At 37.6% G+C, this 17,066-nt stretch overlaps 2 protein-coding genes across 13 annotated transcripts; one reads left to right on the top strand and one right to left on the bottom strand.

The window, feature by feature from the left end:
- Positions 1-171: 171 nt before the first annotated feature.
- LOC131690298 (uncharacterized) lies at positions 172-16,246 on the bottom strand. 12 transcript variants are annotated; one of them, XR_009305558.1, is made up of 7 exons: positions 16,043-16,246; positions 15,463-15,866; positions 14,327-14,476; positions 13,665-13,705; positions 5,088-5,341; positions 4,503-5,031; positions 172-847 (listed from the first exon to the last, which is right to left on the bottom strand). XR_009305558.1 is itself a non-coding variant. In XM_058975961.1 (7 exons), exons 1-5 carry the CDS (start codon positions 15,809-15,811, stop codon positions 5,213-5,215), a joined length of 414 nt encoding a protein of 137 aa, XP_058831944.1. In that variant the 5' UTR covers positions 15,812-16,246; the 3' UTR covers positions 172-847; positions 4,503-5,031; positions 5,088-5,212. The 12 variants fall into 12 exon arrangements, 1 of the variants encoding a protein (XP_058831944.1); XR_009305562.1 differs by lacking the exon at positions 16,043-16,246 and having other exon boundaries at positions 15,463-15,537; positions 15,672-15,686; XM_058975961.1 differs by having other exon boundaries at positions 14,327-14,355; positions 15,463-15,537; positions 15,672-16,246.
- LOC131690297 (asparagine--tRNA ligase, cytoplasmic-like) lies at positions 1,021-2,989 on the top strand. Its single transcript, XM_058975960.1, has 4 exons — positions 1,021-1,490; positions 1,559-1,680; positions 1,794-2,334; positions 2,391-2,989. Exons 3-4 carry the CDS (start codon positions 2,168-2,170, stop codon positions 2,878-2,880), a joined length of 657 nt encoding a protein of 218 aa, XP_058831943.1. The 5' UTR covers positions 1,021-1,490; positions 1,559-1,680; positions 1,794-2,167; the 3' UTR covers positions 2,881-2,989.
- Positions 16,247-17,066: the final 820 nt, after the last annotated feature.

Raw genomic sequence — 17,066 nt, 5'->3', positions numbered from 1 at the left:
CTTTTCTCTATAGAATGTCATTACGATTCAGTTTATTCTTCGTATATCGCTTTTGGCTCCCAGAGTGTGCACGTCTAATTTTAAGAGAGTTTTAAAATGCTGAATTGTTCCAAAGCAAGAGGGCAAACTTTTATAACTTAACTGGATATTTTCTTTCGATACATAAAGCAATTTACTTTAGAAACATAATTTATTCATTCGCAATATATTTGTCCATGTTTCTGTAAGAGTTATAATTCACTTCGATCGGGTGAAATTGCATAAATATTCTATCTTAGACTCTCGAGAATCGTGCCTCCCACTGAGAGGGTTACATCTCTTTATATCATCGTAGCCTATCTATTTATTGTACCTAACCGAACACATCGTCTGCTGTTCAAATTATGGGATAAAAAATTGGTATCCCTACTTCGCACAAAATCTCTACCTCTTCCAGTATATTCATCGGAACATAGTGTAGCACCCTAATAGTTTGAGAAAAATTAAATCATCTACCCTATATGTTTAACTGTTTCAATCTGGAGCCCTTTTATTCGGTTTGCCTTCGAGTCACCAACATCGGCAGGAAGCACCACATTTCCACCAAGAATCCACTAAATAATGTTACGACGTTGCACCGATTATTTAAAGCGCCAATCTGCCAATAGAAGATTGGGAACATGAGAAAAACTATACGCAGTGAATCATTCGATTAGTTATTTTGTCTCATTGACTATATTATTCTACATCGCATGGTGCAAACCCCAACGATTCATAGAACGGTGGTGTGTTGCTCTAAATCATAATGTCCCGCTGTTCTGTTTAGTCACCCAGTTGTTATGGTTGTCCTCAAGGCTCCTAATGGCACCTGTGAAATATCAAAGAAAATATTTATTGAAAGCTATTCAAATTGACTTGAAATAATCGTACATTGTACTCCCATCGCGTGGCGACATATACTTTTTCACGAAAATTCAGCCAACGGTTATAAAAAAACATCCATACCCCTAGGGGGAAATCACTCTAAATGTTGGACTAAAATAAATTAGTGAACTTTTTTATTCCCAAAATAATCTCGACTAGTTTTAGCTAATCTTGAATAATCCTACCTATAGTTTTCAATAGTCTTGGTTTAGATAGCAGCTGTCACTTCGACCCATTACGCACTGCTGTTGTAAGGAATTCTCTTTCCGGAAGAAGCTGCCCTGGGGTTAATATTTTCTTCGGACCGAAGCAACATTGCTAACATCAATCTGATCAGTCTAATTCAAAATTGGAATCGATTTATCCTACACCAGATGCACTAAGAACTGTTGGAGGCTATGAAGAAGGAATGTTTTATCCCCCACGATACGGTTAGTGGTATACGAAGAATCTACTATCCGTTTCACCCCGACCGTTCGTTCCGGGGGGCGTAGATGCACATGCAACACCCGGAAGAATGTCAGGAATGCTTGGACAGCGAAGTTCAACAGTATGACGCTAGCTATGAAAAGTTTCAATTCTTAGTGGTAAGTTGGGTGGTTTCTTTCTTTAAGATAAAATTTTTTTTGAATTTAATATAATCTCTTCTCGTTAGATTACCATCCGACGTTGGCAGCCGAAACTGATATCTATGCTGAGATGGTAAAAGAAGCATAACCTACTCGTAGTTAGGATGAAACGGAAATCAATCCCCTGTTCGGCACTCAAACGTTGCCAGTAAGTACTCTTATCCATTACACTTGCCGGAAAGTGAACGGTCGCTGAAATTCAACCAACGGTGATGGATAATAATAATTGAATATTGATCCAATTTTTCTCACCACCTCCAGACGATCTCTACACCTTGGAAAAGCGTGGCGATGACGAGTTCGGTGATGGAACAGCGGAAAAACCCTTCAAAACAATCCTACAAGCCATGAAGCACACCGGCAAGGAACCTTTTCCAAGAATTTATGTAAACGCTAAGGATGCAAAATCGGAATCACCCTACGAACTAGTAGCCAAATCTCAGCTCAAGAAAATTCTTGAAAAGCGTTCTCAGCGATACCTTGTGTCAGAGGTTCCAGAAGGTAAGTCCGCTCCCGGTGGACATGAGCTGCACGTTGATTATTGGTAGCTAATTGGATTAGCTCCGGCCGGTGGGGCAGATTCTATTTTGAACGAGGATGCTTATCCTGATGTCTAGCTCGATAACAGACACATTATGATTAGAGGCGAAAATACTTCTAAGATTCTCAAGATGAGAGATGTCATTATGATGGCATTTAGGGAGCATTATCATGAACGTGGTTACACGGAGGTAACGCCGCCGACGCTGGTGCAAACACAAGTTGAAGGAGGGTCGACTCTGTTCAAACTGGACTATTTTAGGTAAATAAAAAATGTTCGCATTAGAAGTATTTGCTCAAACAATAAATACATTTTAGGGCGGAAGCATTCCTGACGCAAAGCTCAGAAAAATATATGGAAACCTGTTTGCCGGCATTGGGCGACTATTGCATTTCTCAAAGTTACCGTGCAGAGCAGAGTCTTGCTCGACGTGATTTAGCAGAATACAGTTATATTGAGGGTGAATGTCCCTTTATTACTTTCAAAGAGCTACTTGATCGGCTGGAAGATTTGATAGTAGATGTTGTCGATCGAGTATTGAAATCTCCGTGGGGTCATCTTAACCCGAATTTTATGCCACCGAACTATGTCGATGCTATTGACTGGCTAAAGGAGAACAACGTCACCAAGAATGATGGAACTTTTTATGAGTTTGGCGATGATATTCCGGAGGGTCCGGAACGAAAAATGACGGAGCAAATAAACGAACCAATAATGCTGTGCCGGTTTCCCGCGAAAATTAAATCATTTTACATGTCTAGATGTGAAGACGATCGCCGATTAATTGTCGGAGGTCGATTTCTCTGAACAGTATTACTAAAAAGCTAGAAATTGACACTTTTACTTTAAGAAAATAAAATATTGTCATTCTATATCAATATATTTGTATTATATCTAATAAAGCAACATACAGAGAGATGAGGGAATTTTATTAGGCACCTAAAAGCCCGTTGACATGAACGCGTATTTTCAGTTGCAGGCAATACTCTTATCACATATCCTTCGGGGTCGTTCCCATTAACCAAAGTACGGCACTCTCTGATTGAATTTGAACTTCCTGGCTAGAGTGAGTGTTCGAAGTGCTTACCAAACAGCCCGGTTGTCGAGGTTCCAGTGCAATCCACTAGTGCTACATACGGCCCGTTGTCCAATAGGAACAAGCGAACACCAGATACGTTCGTGTACCAACCGAGGGGAAATTTGAATTAAGTGGGTTCCCGCCGGTAGCAGCCAACTGAGAGTTACTGGATCGCAAGAATACAAATGCATTCGGTAGAATGTCACGGGCCAGGGACAAAGAATTAATGTTGGCCATGATTTGGTACAACCGGCCAGAACTTTCACACAACACCAGAATTCGACTTATTTCGCTATCGTAACTGGTGCTCTAAATCGCTTTGAGAGATTTTGTAAAATCTGTAGCATTTGGGTGTTTTGATTATCTGTTAAATAGACATCAGTAACGAGTGAAATTTTTTTTTTAATTTGTAATGTTCTTACCTTGCAATTCAACCGCTTTCCTTAAGTCATAGATTAATCGGTGCAGGAATCGAAATTCCCCGTCACCGAACTGTTCTTCTGTGCCAATATTTTCCTTAAGAAAGTCAACCCATCGATTCGTACCCCCGTCGACGGCAATGCGGATTTTTGCTGGAATTTGACAAGCTCATCCCATATTCTATTATTCACACACCAATTAAACGAAAACAGTTGTTAGTCTCGCCCAAAACAAGATATTAAATAAAAGATATTATCCAGTAGATCCAAAATCACGATAATGCATTTGACTTGATATATTGTTGTTGCCAACGAAAATTGTGTTTTTTGGCTTACACATTTTTCAAAAAAGCGCTCCAAAACAACATTCGCCCCCAGCGCACGCATACGAAAACTGAGAACCGCAAAATTTTGTGATATAAAACAGAGCTACATGACAGCCATGACAATGATATATACGCTTTTCATAATATTACCATAGCTGAGAAACAGCTGGGGTCCGAATTGGCCAGCGGTCCGAATTGGGCCACTTCCCCCTAGATGTGCACACATGCACACACAGACATTGACCGATCTCGACGAACTGAATCGAATGGATTATGACATTCGGCCCCCGAGTCTCAGTTGAAAAGTTGATTTGTGGAGTGATTGCATAGTATTTCTTTATATGCAAAAAGCACAAAGGTTTAGATAATTTCATGTGCGATCGCACTTTCCAACTCATAACTCCAGAACCAGATCCAAATAAAATTCAATAGCAGCCTATGGCTATGTTGCACCTTTCATTTGAGTATAACATTGTTTAAATCGGTCCAACCATCTCTGAGAAAAGTGATATTATTTGTAATTTGTAATTTTGTAATTTATTTATCAGCAGAACGAAAACTTGTCAGTTACATAAACTTTGTATCATTGTATTATTTGATACTCACATACATACACAAACTCAGTTGAGAGCCATCGAGCGCGTCCACGGGTGGCGGATGCAGGAACGACTTGTATCCAGTGTAGGTTAGTTGCGAATAGCCAAAATAAGCAACTCTGGATGAGCAACGCGTTCAGAGAGCAAATCAGGTGACATTTCGGGCGGTCTGGGTCGCTTTTAAACGTAATATGGTGTTGAGCAAATTCACCTGCTACAAGCAGCTGCGGCCGTGGTGTATCCGGCGAGCTGAAATCTCATTGCCGCACACTGGAAGCAGATGGACATTGACTCTTACCGTTTCGGTACGATTAAAATTCCCATGCAAGCGTAGAACCGGTGTAGCATTTCGTTCCGGAGCACGATCAGCGCTGAGTATAGCGGTTCGTGGTAACACACAAACGATAGATTTCAGCGGAATTGGTGTCGCTTCCGGTAGCGACTCAGTATCCCGTTTGGTACTTGATCGAGCGAGTCCGGTCAACCTTTCAGACAGCAGGAACAATTACACGTTGGTCGGTAGCCCAGTGGGGACGATTCTGCAATGAACGGAAGTCAGTAATGATTTTTCATATTTATTCGCCATCGAACTTACCCGCACCGTTTGATGCATCTTCCCCCTCATTCGGTTTCGGTATGTTACAATTTCCCGTGCAATCGTAGATCCGGTATAGCATCTTGTGCCGGACCACGATCAGCCCGGAGTATAGCGATTCGTTGTTAAGCACAATTGACACGATCAATCAGCAGAATTTGCGTTGGTTCCGGTAGCGATTCGCTATCCTCCGTTTGTTGCCTTTGAACGAGCGAATTGTTGGACAGCAGGAACAAATACACGTTGGTCACAAACTGTAAACAGAAATAAACAACATCAATTTTCTTCTTTAGTAGGTGAGGCAAAACAATGATTTTACTAAAGCACATGAGGCAAAATGATATATTTACTAGCAGGTGATGCAAAACGATATATCGATAATTCAGCATGAGAAACAGATGCAGATTAGAATATCGCGAATGTTTATATTGTTATATCCCTCAACTACTCACTGATACTATGCAGATCAAATTAACCAACAGAATGCACGATTGTTTGCTAGGAACGACTTTAATTTTACTATCTACAATTGGGAAAACTGCGACACAATAAGCCAATGATTAGAGTTTTAATATCTAATAAAAAGGTTTCAGATGAACTTGTCCATTGCAAGTTATTCACAATGGTAGCCAATGAATAAATTTTGATACACATAAAAGCAGTCTATAATGCAATGAAACTTGACCACCACAAGAACTAGGTCATAACTGGAACACTACGCACTCGTTTTCAAAACAACTTATTTTCGTCGTCATTTTAATTGCACATATATGTTGTCTTCAAATTGCATGTCTGTCCTTATACCAACTGAATAAACTTTTTTTTTCCTAAGATTTGGAACAACAGTGGTACAAACAAGATTTAACATTAACTTTTTGTTTGTAACTATTTGAAATCTATCTAATAGCAATAATATAATATCAAATGTTTATATTCAGAGTAACAACAGTCAAAACAATGTTGACAGCTCTATGTGGAAGCTGTGGAACGAAATGTCAAATATTTGTGGAACGGAAGATTTTCTTCGAGTTTAACACAACCCTGATCACGAAACGGAATAGTTTTCATTCCGTTTTAGAGAGAGATAAAAATAGAAAAAAGGGCAGCCGGAAAAGGGATGCAAGAAAACGGAATTCCGTTTCTTGACTTATCTGCACCCTTAAGCTGAAGAAGTAAACTTTTTTTGAATTCCAATCCAATGCAGTGAAAGCTAATGTAAGTACTTAAAGTCACAAGAGCACTTAGCACATAGAGACCATTCATAAATTACGTAACGCAAAAATTGCCCAAAATTGACTCCCCCCTCCCCCCATGTAACAAATTGTCACAAATTTCTCCATCCCCCCCTCCCCTATTACGTAACAAATTCCCAGAAATTTTTTTTTCTTCGGTGAAAACATGTTACGTAACGATCTAGCTAACTCCCCCTCCCCCCTATGTCACAACTTGTTGTACCACCTACCCCCCCCCCCCTAAAAGCGTTACGTAATTTATGAATGGTCCCATATTAGGCAATCCAATGGAAGATTTTGTCGTGACAATTCAATTTTGTTAAAAAATATTTGTAATTTTGCGAACAAGAAAATAAAAAAAGTTCGATCATACGTCAGTTGCATCAGAACAAATCGAAAACAGCATATGGCTTAATGACCCAATTAACGTATAAAATCTCGCCATCGTCGGAACAGCATTTGAGTTGTTTTCTCTAACAGTCTAACTATTTTTAATTTTTTTTTAGAAAAATTCTTTAACTTGGCTGCTGAGTAACTGATAAATAATAATTTTAACTTGGCTGCTGAGTAACTGATAAATTCTTGGTACGCAGATCTGAAAAGTGTGTAACAGCGTTGTCACAAGTACAGATTTATCTAGAAAGGTAAAGGTTTAGTTTCGAGTATTTTTGGTACAGATTCTGTACGATATGAATAACATATTTTTGTAAAAAAGTGCAGATTTTTTTTAACATGACATATAAAATAATTTAACACTGCGATGAATACCAGTAAACAGGTTGTAAATGTTGAGTTAGACCGCTGACAGAGTGATGGCGAGAAACTGAACTGGAGCTAGCACTGACATTAGGATGCGGGATTCGAGACACTTGCTTGCAGCAAATCAAAGGATTGATGTCACAGTACCGTACAGTACCGGGAGAAACTGGAAGTACTTCTCATTTTCTACCTCTAGTAGCAAACCGAATTAAAAATTAGCAAGTTTTTTTTTGTTCCTGTTTGCAAGGAGCAGCTAGGAGCAAGAAGCGTGTATTGAAACAAACCTAATGAAAGCCGAGTGGATCTGCGCGGATTGCTTGCGTTTATTGTAATAGGCCGCTTGCAGAGTGGCGGCGAGAAACTGTGTAGGGGCTGGTACTGACAGTAGGATGCGAGATGCTAGAAACCTGCTTGCAGCCTACCCGGATAGAATTTTACAATAGCATTTACCCTACAAACAATCATAAAACAATAAATATTATAGTTTCTACTGTTTCAACACGGTTCGACACAGCGTTCTCGCAGTAGATTTACAATAAAATTTCATGTAACAATCAATTTTACTGTTCAGAAAAAACTGATACGGTAAATTCACATTAAATTTGACTGTTTTCGAGAAAAAAAAGTATGAAGAAAAATCAATTTTTTTGATGTTAAGATACATAACCACCCCCCTTTTCTATTGCAAAAATCGATTTTACATTGAAATTTACTGTAGAAACGTTAAAGTTTATTGTTTTTGCGTGGTAGCATATTACTAGAATTTACTATAAATTATAGTAAAATTACTGTACTGTCACAGTGAAAATCATGGTTTTGTTACCGTATAATTCTATTCGGGTATCAAATGGAACCTATCAGAGTAAAAGCAGGTAACCGGTGCAGATCCGCTCGGCTTTCACTTTGACATCATCCCTTTGGTTTGCAGCAAGCAGGGTTCTCGCATTATAATGTCAGCTTAGCTTCTCGCCGCCACTCTGTAAGCACCCATAGAGTACTTGACAATCTGTAACTGTATTAGTGTGTTCAACGATTTGTTTTCCTCCACCTTAAGGACGCTGAATCCTTCTGGATGAAGGCTCGACACGTCAATAGTTTGTTTACCATTTATCTGTCAGTGTCATTCCAATCGAGCACGAGACCTGTCAATGTCATTCCAATCGAGCAGAAGACTTGTCAAATGTTGCAATCTGATGAATGAATTTTGGAAAGTATTGTGATAGTGAGTTAAAATTTTGAATAAATTTCTGTTTCGAATCTCTAAGGCAAGGTAAAACACAACTTTTATCGTTACAGTGCGTTCTAAAAGTTGCATCAACCATTGCAGCTATCCACAATGTTGTTATTTTCTGGTAAACCACCAAATCGGACCCATTCCGCACGAAGGTCGTAGTTTATCAGGAAGCGAAAAAAACCAATATTTTTAAAACCGGCGGTAGTTTTATTGGTACAAAACTTCACACAGCACTTCATGATGAAGAAATTATCGACGTTGCAACTCTGCGGTGCTAGTTTGCGGAAAATAATGTTGCCAAACCATTTTATTTAGTTGGGATAAGATGGCGAGTCTTTAGTCAAGTTCAGTAATTCAGCATCTTTACTCCACCTGTCATAAGTGGAGAAAAACAAATCGAAAATAGCTTTTCGGTCGGAATATTTTCATGATGGATCGCCCCGTATAAATATGTACCATATGCCAACCATTGCATCAATCGTTTCAAAACCATTTTCAATATGGTTCGTTCAACAATAGATTAACCATTGCCTAGTATCATATCGAACATAACCAGTGTCGTTTTTCCATACTCGACCATACAAACAACGGGTTGTTAAGAACAGTCACCATACCAAAATGTGCTGTTTTCCATATACATTTTGACAACATACCATTCAAGAACCATACAGATTATAGTGGCATGCATATTTTAGGTCTACCGATGGATAAAATATAAGCTGGTGAAAAAAATCTCTCCCCCTTCACATTTCAATTCTATCGATTGATGAAATATTATTTTGCACTCCCCGTATAAATAAATAGCATTCCAGAAATCTTCGGAACCATTTCCAAACTATTCGTATAATGCTCACCATATTCGGTATACTACTGATATATTTCATCATCATAATTTAATAATTTGGTAGTATAACAGACTATATCCAGTTTAGTTACCATTTCCAATACCTTCCGTGTATCCTATATTGAAGATTTGTATACTACATTGTCCTTTGGCGCCAGAGGTTAATATTGCTCTGGTGGGCTTTGTTATTCGTATATCTGTTTACCACGCTCCAAAAATCTGTAGTTTAAGATGGTCAAAAATCCTCGTCTAACAATATTACGGAGATAGCTCAATTGGATAAAGTGTCAGTCCACTTAGTGTCAACGAAGCATTCTTCAGAAGATGGCGATCCGTATAAATGTGTACCATATGCCAACCATTGCACCAATCGTTTCAAAACCATTTTCAATATGGTTCGTTCAACAATAGATTCACCATTAACCAACGGAAGGTATTGGAAATGATAACTAAAATGGGTATGGTAGTATAACAGTTAAATTATAATGATGAAATATATCAGTAGTATTCCGAATATGGTGAGCATTATACGAATAGTTTGGAAATGGTTCCGAAGATTTCTGGAATGCTATTTATTTATACGGGTCCTAACTAATCAGTATTGTACGTATCTGGAATAAGTTTTACGGCGGCGTAGATCATGACAACACCATTGAAAAAAATACTTTAAGCGAGCTACTTCAAATGTTTAAATTGACTGACAGTTTTATATATGACAGTTGGTGGAAAACAAACCTCCAATTAGTTTGTGTGTGAAATGATTTGCATAGAACTCTATAGGCTTCATTTGATTTGCTGAATCCAGGTTTGTCACATCTCGCATCCAAATGTTAGTACAAGCCACAGACAGAGTTGCCACATTCACAAATTTTTCTTTAATGTCACAGATTTATTAAACAATTAGGCAATCCATGAGACGTGTTGCTGATTATTTCTTGATTCTTTCTTTTGACGTTACTCCGCACTGCTGGGCACAATGTCCGACAAAACCGTTGATTCTATCCAACATCCAACGAATCTGAACTAATGAAAGATGTTTGTCTGACGGGTTTTTCTGTTCGCAGGAGTAAAGCAAATCAAACTTGTTGACAAAACCCACCACTGAGTTGCCAATCAAACGTCTCATAGATTGCCAAATATTTGGTCGCAGCTTCTTTTATTCAGCAGACAGATTTTTAACATTTTTATGAAAATTTCACCGATTTCTGCTGATTTTTGGAAATATTTCAATATTTCATTTTTGAAATTTTACACAGATCTTCCTTCTGTTTAAAGCAAAACAGATGGCTAAAAGATTTTCTAGACTGAAACACAGCTTCCAATGTGGCCCTGGCCGCAGCTCAGCTTAGGTTGAAAACAAAATTACAACGAGAATTTGAACTGGAGCTGATTTTGAAATTATCCAGTTAAATACTCTGGAATTTTGACTGGTTTTTGGCGAAATTTTATCGCAAATGAAATAACTGATAACTGGTTTTTGGTTTTTCGCAGCCAAATATCAGCATCAGCACCAACTCAGCATATTACTATCTCGAATGAAAAATAATTATATAAAATAATTTTGTTTGTCATTGTGTTAGTACAGAATACGAAAAATTTTCAACTCCCAGTGCAGATTTAATTGTGGCAACACTGGTGAGTAGTCAGACCGATTGTCGTTTGCATTTTTCATACGAATTAATCCGCTGAGGTTTTCGAGCCTATCATGGTTTACAGACCTTGGTGGCATTTTCTAAAAATTGAAATGCGACGTTAAATCCTTGAAAAGGTACTCATGAGAATTTATACAAAGCAGCCTTTAATATTAAAGATTGAAAATAATTAAAAACTAATTTCCTCTACTTTTATTAGGACCAAAAAACTTATATCGAATCCTGGAAAAGGAAAATGGTTGGCTATCAAAATGTTGTTTGTGTTTAAATTTAATATCCTTATGTGGTGGTTCTCAAAAGAAAGGACATACAATAACCCTTGGGAAGATATACATTGAAAATCTTTCTTGGTCAGTGCACTAAGAATGAACTATGCAGTTAAAAGTTTCGATATTTAAACGTAAATATATGCTTACAAACTTCTACATTAAAACTTTCGTTTTTCGATGGAAAAGGATAGGTTAATATTTAAATTAAAATATCCGTTTGTAACCCAAAAACGCAGTCAATGTTTGAAAGATGGGTTAATTATTGCATGACAATTTTTATTTGGAAGAACATATTCTGACCACTTGTCGGATTATCGGGGATGAATTTGCTAGACATTTTATACCAGTAACCTCGTATAATTTTTAACTAATGTGTTGATTAACAGTGTATTTTGCAGGGCTTCGACACCACGTGCCGCTAGTGATTTTAAAAAGAATTGTGAGAAGTTTTGATTTCGAGTGGCCCTTCTCTTCTCTGCCTTTGGCGAATCTGCTGTCCAGAAACAAGTAATATGTACGCACGTACGAAAGAAACCACACATTTGTTACGTGAGAACCTTGAGCCACGATAGAACCATCAAGTACCAAACTATCAATTGGATTATTCGCTGCTTCTATTAGTCTATAAGTGGCATATGTAATTGGTGTACATTGTTAAATGTATTCAATATAGAATTGTCTTATTATTTAAGAGAAACCAATTTGTCTGTAGCACAATCATATAATATAACAAAATTTTAAACTGCGGTATCATGAATTAAAAATGTTTCAAGGACCTATAGAGAAATATTAAGTTAAGAAATTCCTAATTTTGTGGACTTTCAAAAGCTATAATACTATGTCTTAAAGCAGGAATGACAATGGACAAGTTTGAAAATTCCGTCGATGATATTGATCGTCTATGAACCGCTTGACGTTGGGGGCCATACACTAATTACGTAAGGGCATATGGGGGGAGAGGGTTTCAAAGTATCTTACAAATTCTTATCTGAGGGGAGGGAGGGTTCGTCCTTTCTTACGTAATATCATAAACAAGTATGAAAAAAGAAATCAATAAGAAAAATATTCTTTTCATAAGAAAATAAACTATTTCTAATTCGTGCCATGAATATTCTGAATATCAAACAAAATGAGCGCATTATGTACATCAAGGGCGGACACCGAATTGCAGTGTGTTTTCAGCGGCAGAATATGATTGTTAAAGTAGTTATGTAATTTTGTTGGTCGTTGCCAGGGGTGTCATTCCTGTCATTCGCTATGGAGATATACAGACTTTAACATTAGTCAACATATGATGGGCCTAGTCGCTTCTAGGCCCATGTCGCCCATGCAATAGCATTGGGTGGTTTTGATTTTAACAAAGGCAGATGTTGGTTAGGACAAAAAGGCCGCCTAGCAGGGGGCTGATCGTTGCCAATGTAAGGAGCGGCTTAATTGTCGATGGTTTTGGAGCAGTTTCAGTAATTTTTTGACTTTTTGTTCTGATTGGGAGCTGGCGTCACAATCTGCCTTACAAGTTAAGAAGTGTGGATTGATACCCTTCATGCTGTTAGGCCAACATCCTTTTCAAACTTTCGCTTCAAATCCGCAAGGCCTCCGGTAATTTTTTTTGTCATGTGATTGTCAAAGATCTTGTGAGCCGGATATTTTCAGAGCGTTTATTTTACTTCACGAAAATTCAAAGATGGCCATGTCGGAGCTCTATGCGTACGATAAGCGTTATTGGGACTTAGAATAAATTCACGCCAGAAGAGGTTATAAATTATTTTAAGTTCTACATCACAAGGAAATAGATTCAAAGGAAGTGGAATATAGCGAAGCAGATTATGTGGACCAAATCGGAGGTTCTGATTATTTCCTAAAGATCTGAATTTTCTCGTAATAGGTCTATAAGTATCGTTTTTGTTAACTTATTATTTAATGAATTAACAATATGATTTTTTAATTGCGAAAATTATGATAAGATCTTATGTAGGGGGAGGAAAAGTTCACCAAAATCTTACGAACTCTTATCTCGGGGGAGGTTGAATTTTTTTAAAAAAGCGTTACGTGTACGACCCTTTGGAAGAAACATTGCTATGAATAAAAAACGCTGCATTCAAAATTTCTTGTTAAGTCCAGCAATTAATATTTTATGTTCATACTTACTCATGCTGCTCTCTGATCCGGTTGCCGAAAAAATGATCGCACAGGATTCGAACCATGTGTAGTAATTCCGTATGGGAGGGAACGCTACTCAAGTTCAACTTACTGGCAAGTATGTTACGGAATTTGCTGTTTTGGTTCAACACATTTACGATCTCGTTCGTCTGAAGACATTTGGTTGGTTATAAAGGGGTGAGTTGGTAATGTGCTGTTATTTATTTCGTAGATAGTAATTGTAAGATTAACTTAATAACGTTAAGATTTAAACTGAGGAAAGAATTTAGCGCTTGGTCTAGTGATTACAAGTCCCAAAGAATGGGTTGGTTGCTACTGTTGTTGGTCTTATGTGAATGAGACTAGACTGGTAAATCAGAATTGGCTTATGTAGTAATTGATATATGATTCTGTTTTTTTGTTGGGAATCAATAAAAAGGGTACTTACAAAAATTTCGTTCATTGCTGTGCTTGGTTGACTGACATTTCCTAGAATAAAGATAATGAAAATAGTGTTTATACTTGAACGTTCCAGATTAGAAAATACAAAAGGCGGTGCGTCATATAATGTAGGACATTATAGCGCTCATTATAGTGTGTATCATAAGATCCAAAACTAGGATTCCGTCACAGTTTTCATAAAGTCGATTTCAACCCGAAATCCATAAATGAATGCGCATCATAATATCTGGGAAATCGTGATGTGCAAGTAGTGCAGTTTTATGCGCCATAACATCCGAAACTGCATGATTTAGTGTTTGGAATGTCTAGTGTGACATAAACAATTGTTTGTTAGGTGTGAAACCTTATGAACATTCATTTCTGGATCTCGTGACGCAGCCCTGTGCCATAATGGCCCAGGAGTTAGGTTCTCAAACGTACTAAGTTCAGCTGGAATTCTGGCTGGTTCTAGTTAGTATCCAGCTCCAGTGACACAATAGATTGTAATTAGAATTGGTTGTGTCACTGGAGCCGGATCAGCAGCCCCAGCTAGAATTCCGGTTTTTTCTGCTGGTTCCCCACTCGAGATTGGTGGTGGAGAATATACAACTTACAAGAGCATTTAAATTTAACAAAAATAATATATAATGTTTCTCTCGTTAAACTTACCGTCACTATTATTCACTGTACTGTCCATTCTATCAATTTGAAAATAATTCGAAGGAAAAGGCAATAACAATTTTCAACTAACAAATGGCGGACTCCGTTCAACTGAACTCTCGGGCTTCCAGAACAATGGACTGAAGTGTGAAAAATTACCTAAAATTAGTAAAGGGAACGTACACTAATTACGTAAGGCTTTTTTAGAACTTTTCAACCTCCCCCCAGATAAGAGTTTGTAAGATTTCGGTGAACTCCCCCTCCCCCTACATAAGATCTTGTGTAATTAAAAAATCATAATGTTCATTAAATTGTAGCGAAAACGATACTGATAGAACTATTAAAAGAAAATTCTGGACAAAATTTAACTACAATCATCTGCAGTAATTTTATTTGCGTACTAATCTCGCCCAGTAGAAATTTCAGATTAATGTTTTGTAGATATTCAGCAACTTTGATTTGGTCAACATAATTTGCTTCGCTATATTCCACGTTCTTTGAGTCTATTGCCTTGTGATGTAGAACTCAAAAGAATTTATAACCTCTTCTAGTGTGAATTTATTCCAACTATAAGGGTATCAACACTTCTTAACTTGTAAGACAGATTGTGACTCCAGTTCTTGATCAGAACAATGTACCACCAAGAGTCAAGAAATTGCTGTAACTGCTCCAAAACCATCGACAATTAAACAGCTCCTCACGTTGGCAAAATCAACAAAATTCCATAACTAATTTAACTATCATATTCTGTCGCTGCAAAACACTTCCATTTGAGGTCCGCCTTTCCATGATGTACAATATATGCTTATATTGTTTGATGTACAAAACGTTCATGGCACAAAGAGGAAATAGTTTCTTTTGTTATGAAAAGAATATTTTTCTTATTAATTTCATTTTTCATGAATGTTTTATGATATTACGTAAGAGGGGACGAACCCTCCCTTCCCCTCAGCTAAGAATTTGTAAGATATTTTGAAACCCTCCCTCCTCCTATATGCCCTTACGTAATTAGTGTATGGCCCCAAACAGGAAATTGTTCAAAGTTTGGGTAGTTGCCATATTGATTTTTTACCTAATTTTAAGTAATAGGCTGAATGCTTTGAGATGGGTGAAAATAACCTACATTTTGGGTACCAGATTCTTACCGTGTATGCGAAGACGCCATCTTGAGCCAGCTTACTGTCAAAATTTTGAGCCAGTCGATCACGATCATTATTTGACTGCAATATTTTTGGGTAGTAATGTTATTTTTTGAATTTTCGTTGATAAACATTAGACAACAAATTATAAATAGGCGCTATTGTAAGTTGAACTTTCCTGACAAGAATAATGCTGTTCAATTAGGGTAACCAACCTATATCCAAAGGTCGGATTCCCGGCGGAATCGTCGGTCTGATTTTTTCCGGATGGTTGCGTTGCCGGTAGTGTTGCTTTTGGTTGATCTGAAGAGATGATTTTTTGTCCGAAAGCTACAGCATGGTATATTTTATGCATCTAATCTAACTTCTGTAGATTGTTTACGTTGTTCGATAGGGTCAAGAATGGTTTTCTGCGGGAAATAGATCCATCATCAAATGTTTGCTGGGAGAAAACGTTTGGATGTGCTTTTTTGTTTTCCTTAAACTCCTATAACTGTGTAACGTGCGAATACACAGGAACGGAGTTTTTTTTGCAGTTTGTTCTTTTCATTATATACATATTTACTGATTTTTGTTTGAATAATACTTGCGCTACATAGCCGCATAGAATCCAGCAACGGGAAGTCTCCGGAACTCGAAAAATTTAAGCCATTTATCGCGTAATGCAGCATCCTTCGGGTACCGAAAAAAAACTTATTTTAGCTATTAGAGCGCAATTACAAGGCCGATTCGCACAAAATTTTCCAATACACTTCATTTCTTATGATAATAAAGTCACGCTAAACTTGGTTCGCAATAAGTGATGCTAGTTTTTTATCGTGATATTTACCGTTGCTAGTTTGCCTTTTTTTCCTCCGCACACGCTCATTCAAAACTACTCAAAATTTGAGTTCAGAGCACTCAATTTCAAAAATAGAGGCAGTCTGTCAAAAAATGAGTTTCAATTTCAGTAGAATTAACTCAACTGGTGAGTAACCATTAAATTTTTAAAGCTTCGGGTGAAAAAAATAGTGAGCGTGGAGTTTAACGCCGATTAAAACCATTATAAAAGATCATGCCTCGGAACTAGTAGCTGTAGAGTCTACGCGGAACATTCAGGAAACTAAAAGGTAGGTTTCTCTGAGTTTTGTTTTTATTCAAATCTAAATTTCTTTCTTGTTTTAATAGTTTAAGCCATTACTACGAAGTGCCGATTAGCATGAAAGAGATGTCCAAAACGTCACAGAGAACAAACATCCATGATCGAACAAAAATATTTAAAAAACGTGTGTAAACATTTGAATTAATATACGAAAAACACTAGCGCCGCCACACCAACCTATCCCAACTATCCGTCAAATCGATTCTGGAACCGGTTCGAAATCCTGGATGGATTCAGCATGGAATCTAGCTCAAAGAAAACAACCGATTCCGACTCTATCGGTTGACGCATTTGAGCTGGAATTCATGCTGGAAGTCCGAATCGGTTCCGGACTAGTTTGACTGGGTAGAGGAATAACCGCTGTCAATTCTGTCGCACTCAGCCACAAAAAACATGACGACAGTAGCGCACCTGGTTTAGATATCCAAACTACCTTCGAAACCGTTAGAGATTTTACACAAGTTGAATG

This window comes from Topomyia yanbarensis, chromosome 3 (genome assembly GCF_030247195.1).
Source record: "Topomyia yanbarensis strain Yona2022 chromosome 3, ASM3024719v1, whole genome shotgun sequence".
Lineage (NCBI taxonomy): Eukaryota > Metazoa > Arthropoda > Insecta > Diptera > Culicidae > Topomyia > Topomyia yanbarensis.
The sequence above is the reverse complement of the archived record's forward strand: the minus strand, read 5'-3'. Positions and strand labels throughout refer to the sequence as shown.

Coding starts and splice junctions, on each gene's coding strand:
- LOC131690297 (XM_058975960.1), top strand. CDS start 2,168: ATGATTAGAGGCGAAAATACTTCTAAGATTCTCAAGATGAGAGATGTC. Junction 2,335..2,390: donor TTCAAACTGGACTATTTTAG/GTAAATAAAAAA, acceptor AATACATTTTAG/GGCGGAAGCATTCCTGACGC.
- LOC131690298 (XM_058975961.1), bottom strand. CDS start 15,811: ATGCATAAAATATACCATGCTGTAGCTTTCGGACAAAAAATCATCTCT. Junction 15,538..15,671: donor AATCCGACCTTTGGATATAG/GTTGGTTACCCT, acceptor AAAATATTGCAG/TCAAATAATGATCGTGATCG. Junction 14,356..15,462: donor ATGGCGTCTTCGCATACACG/GTAAGAATCTGG, acceptor TCAAATTGATAG/AATGGACAGTACAGTGAATA.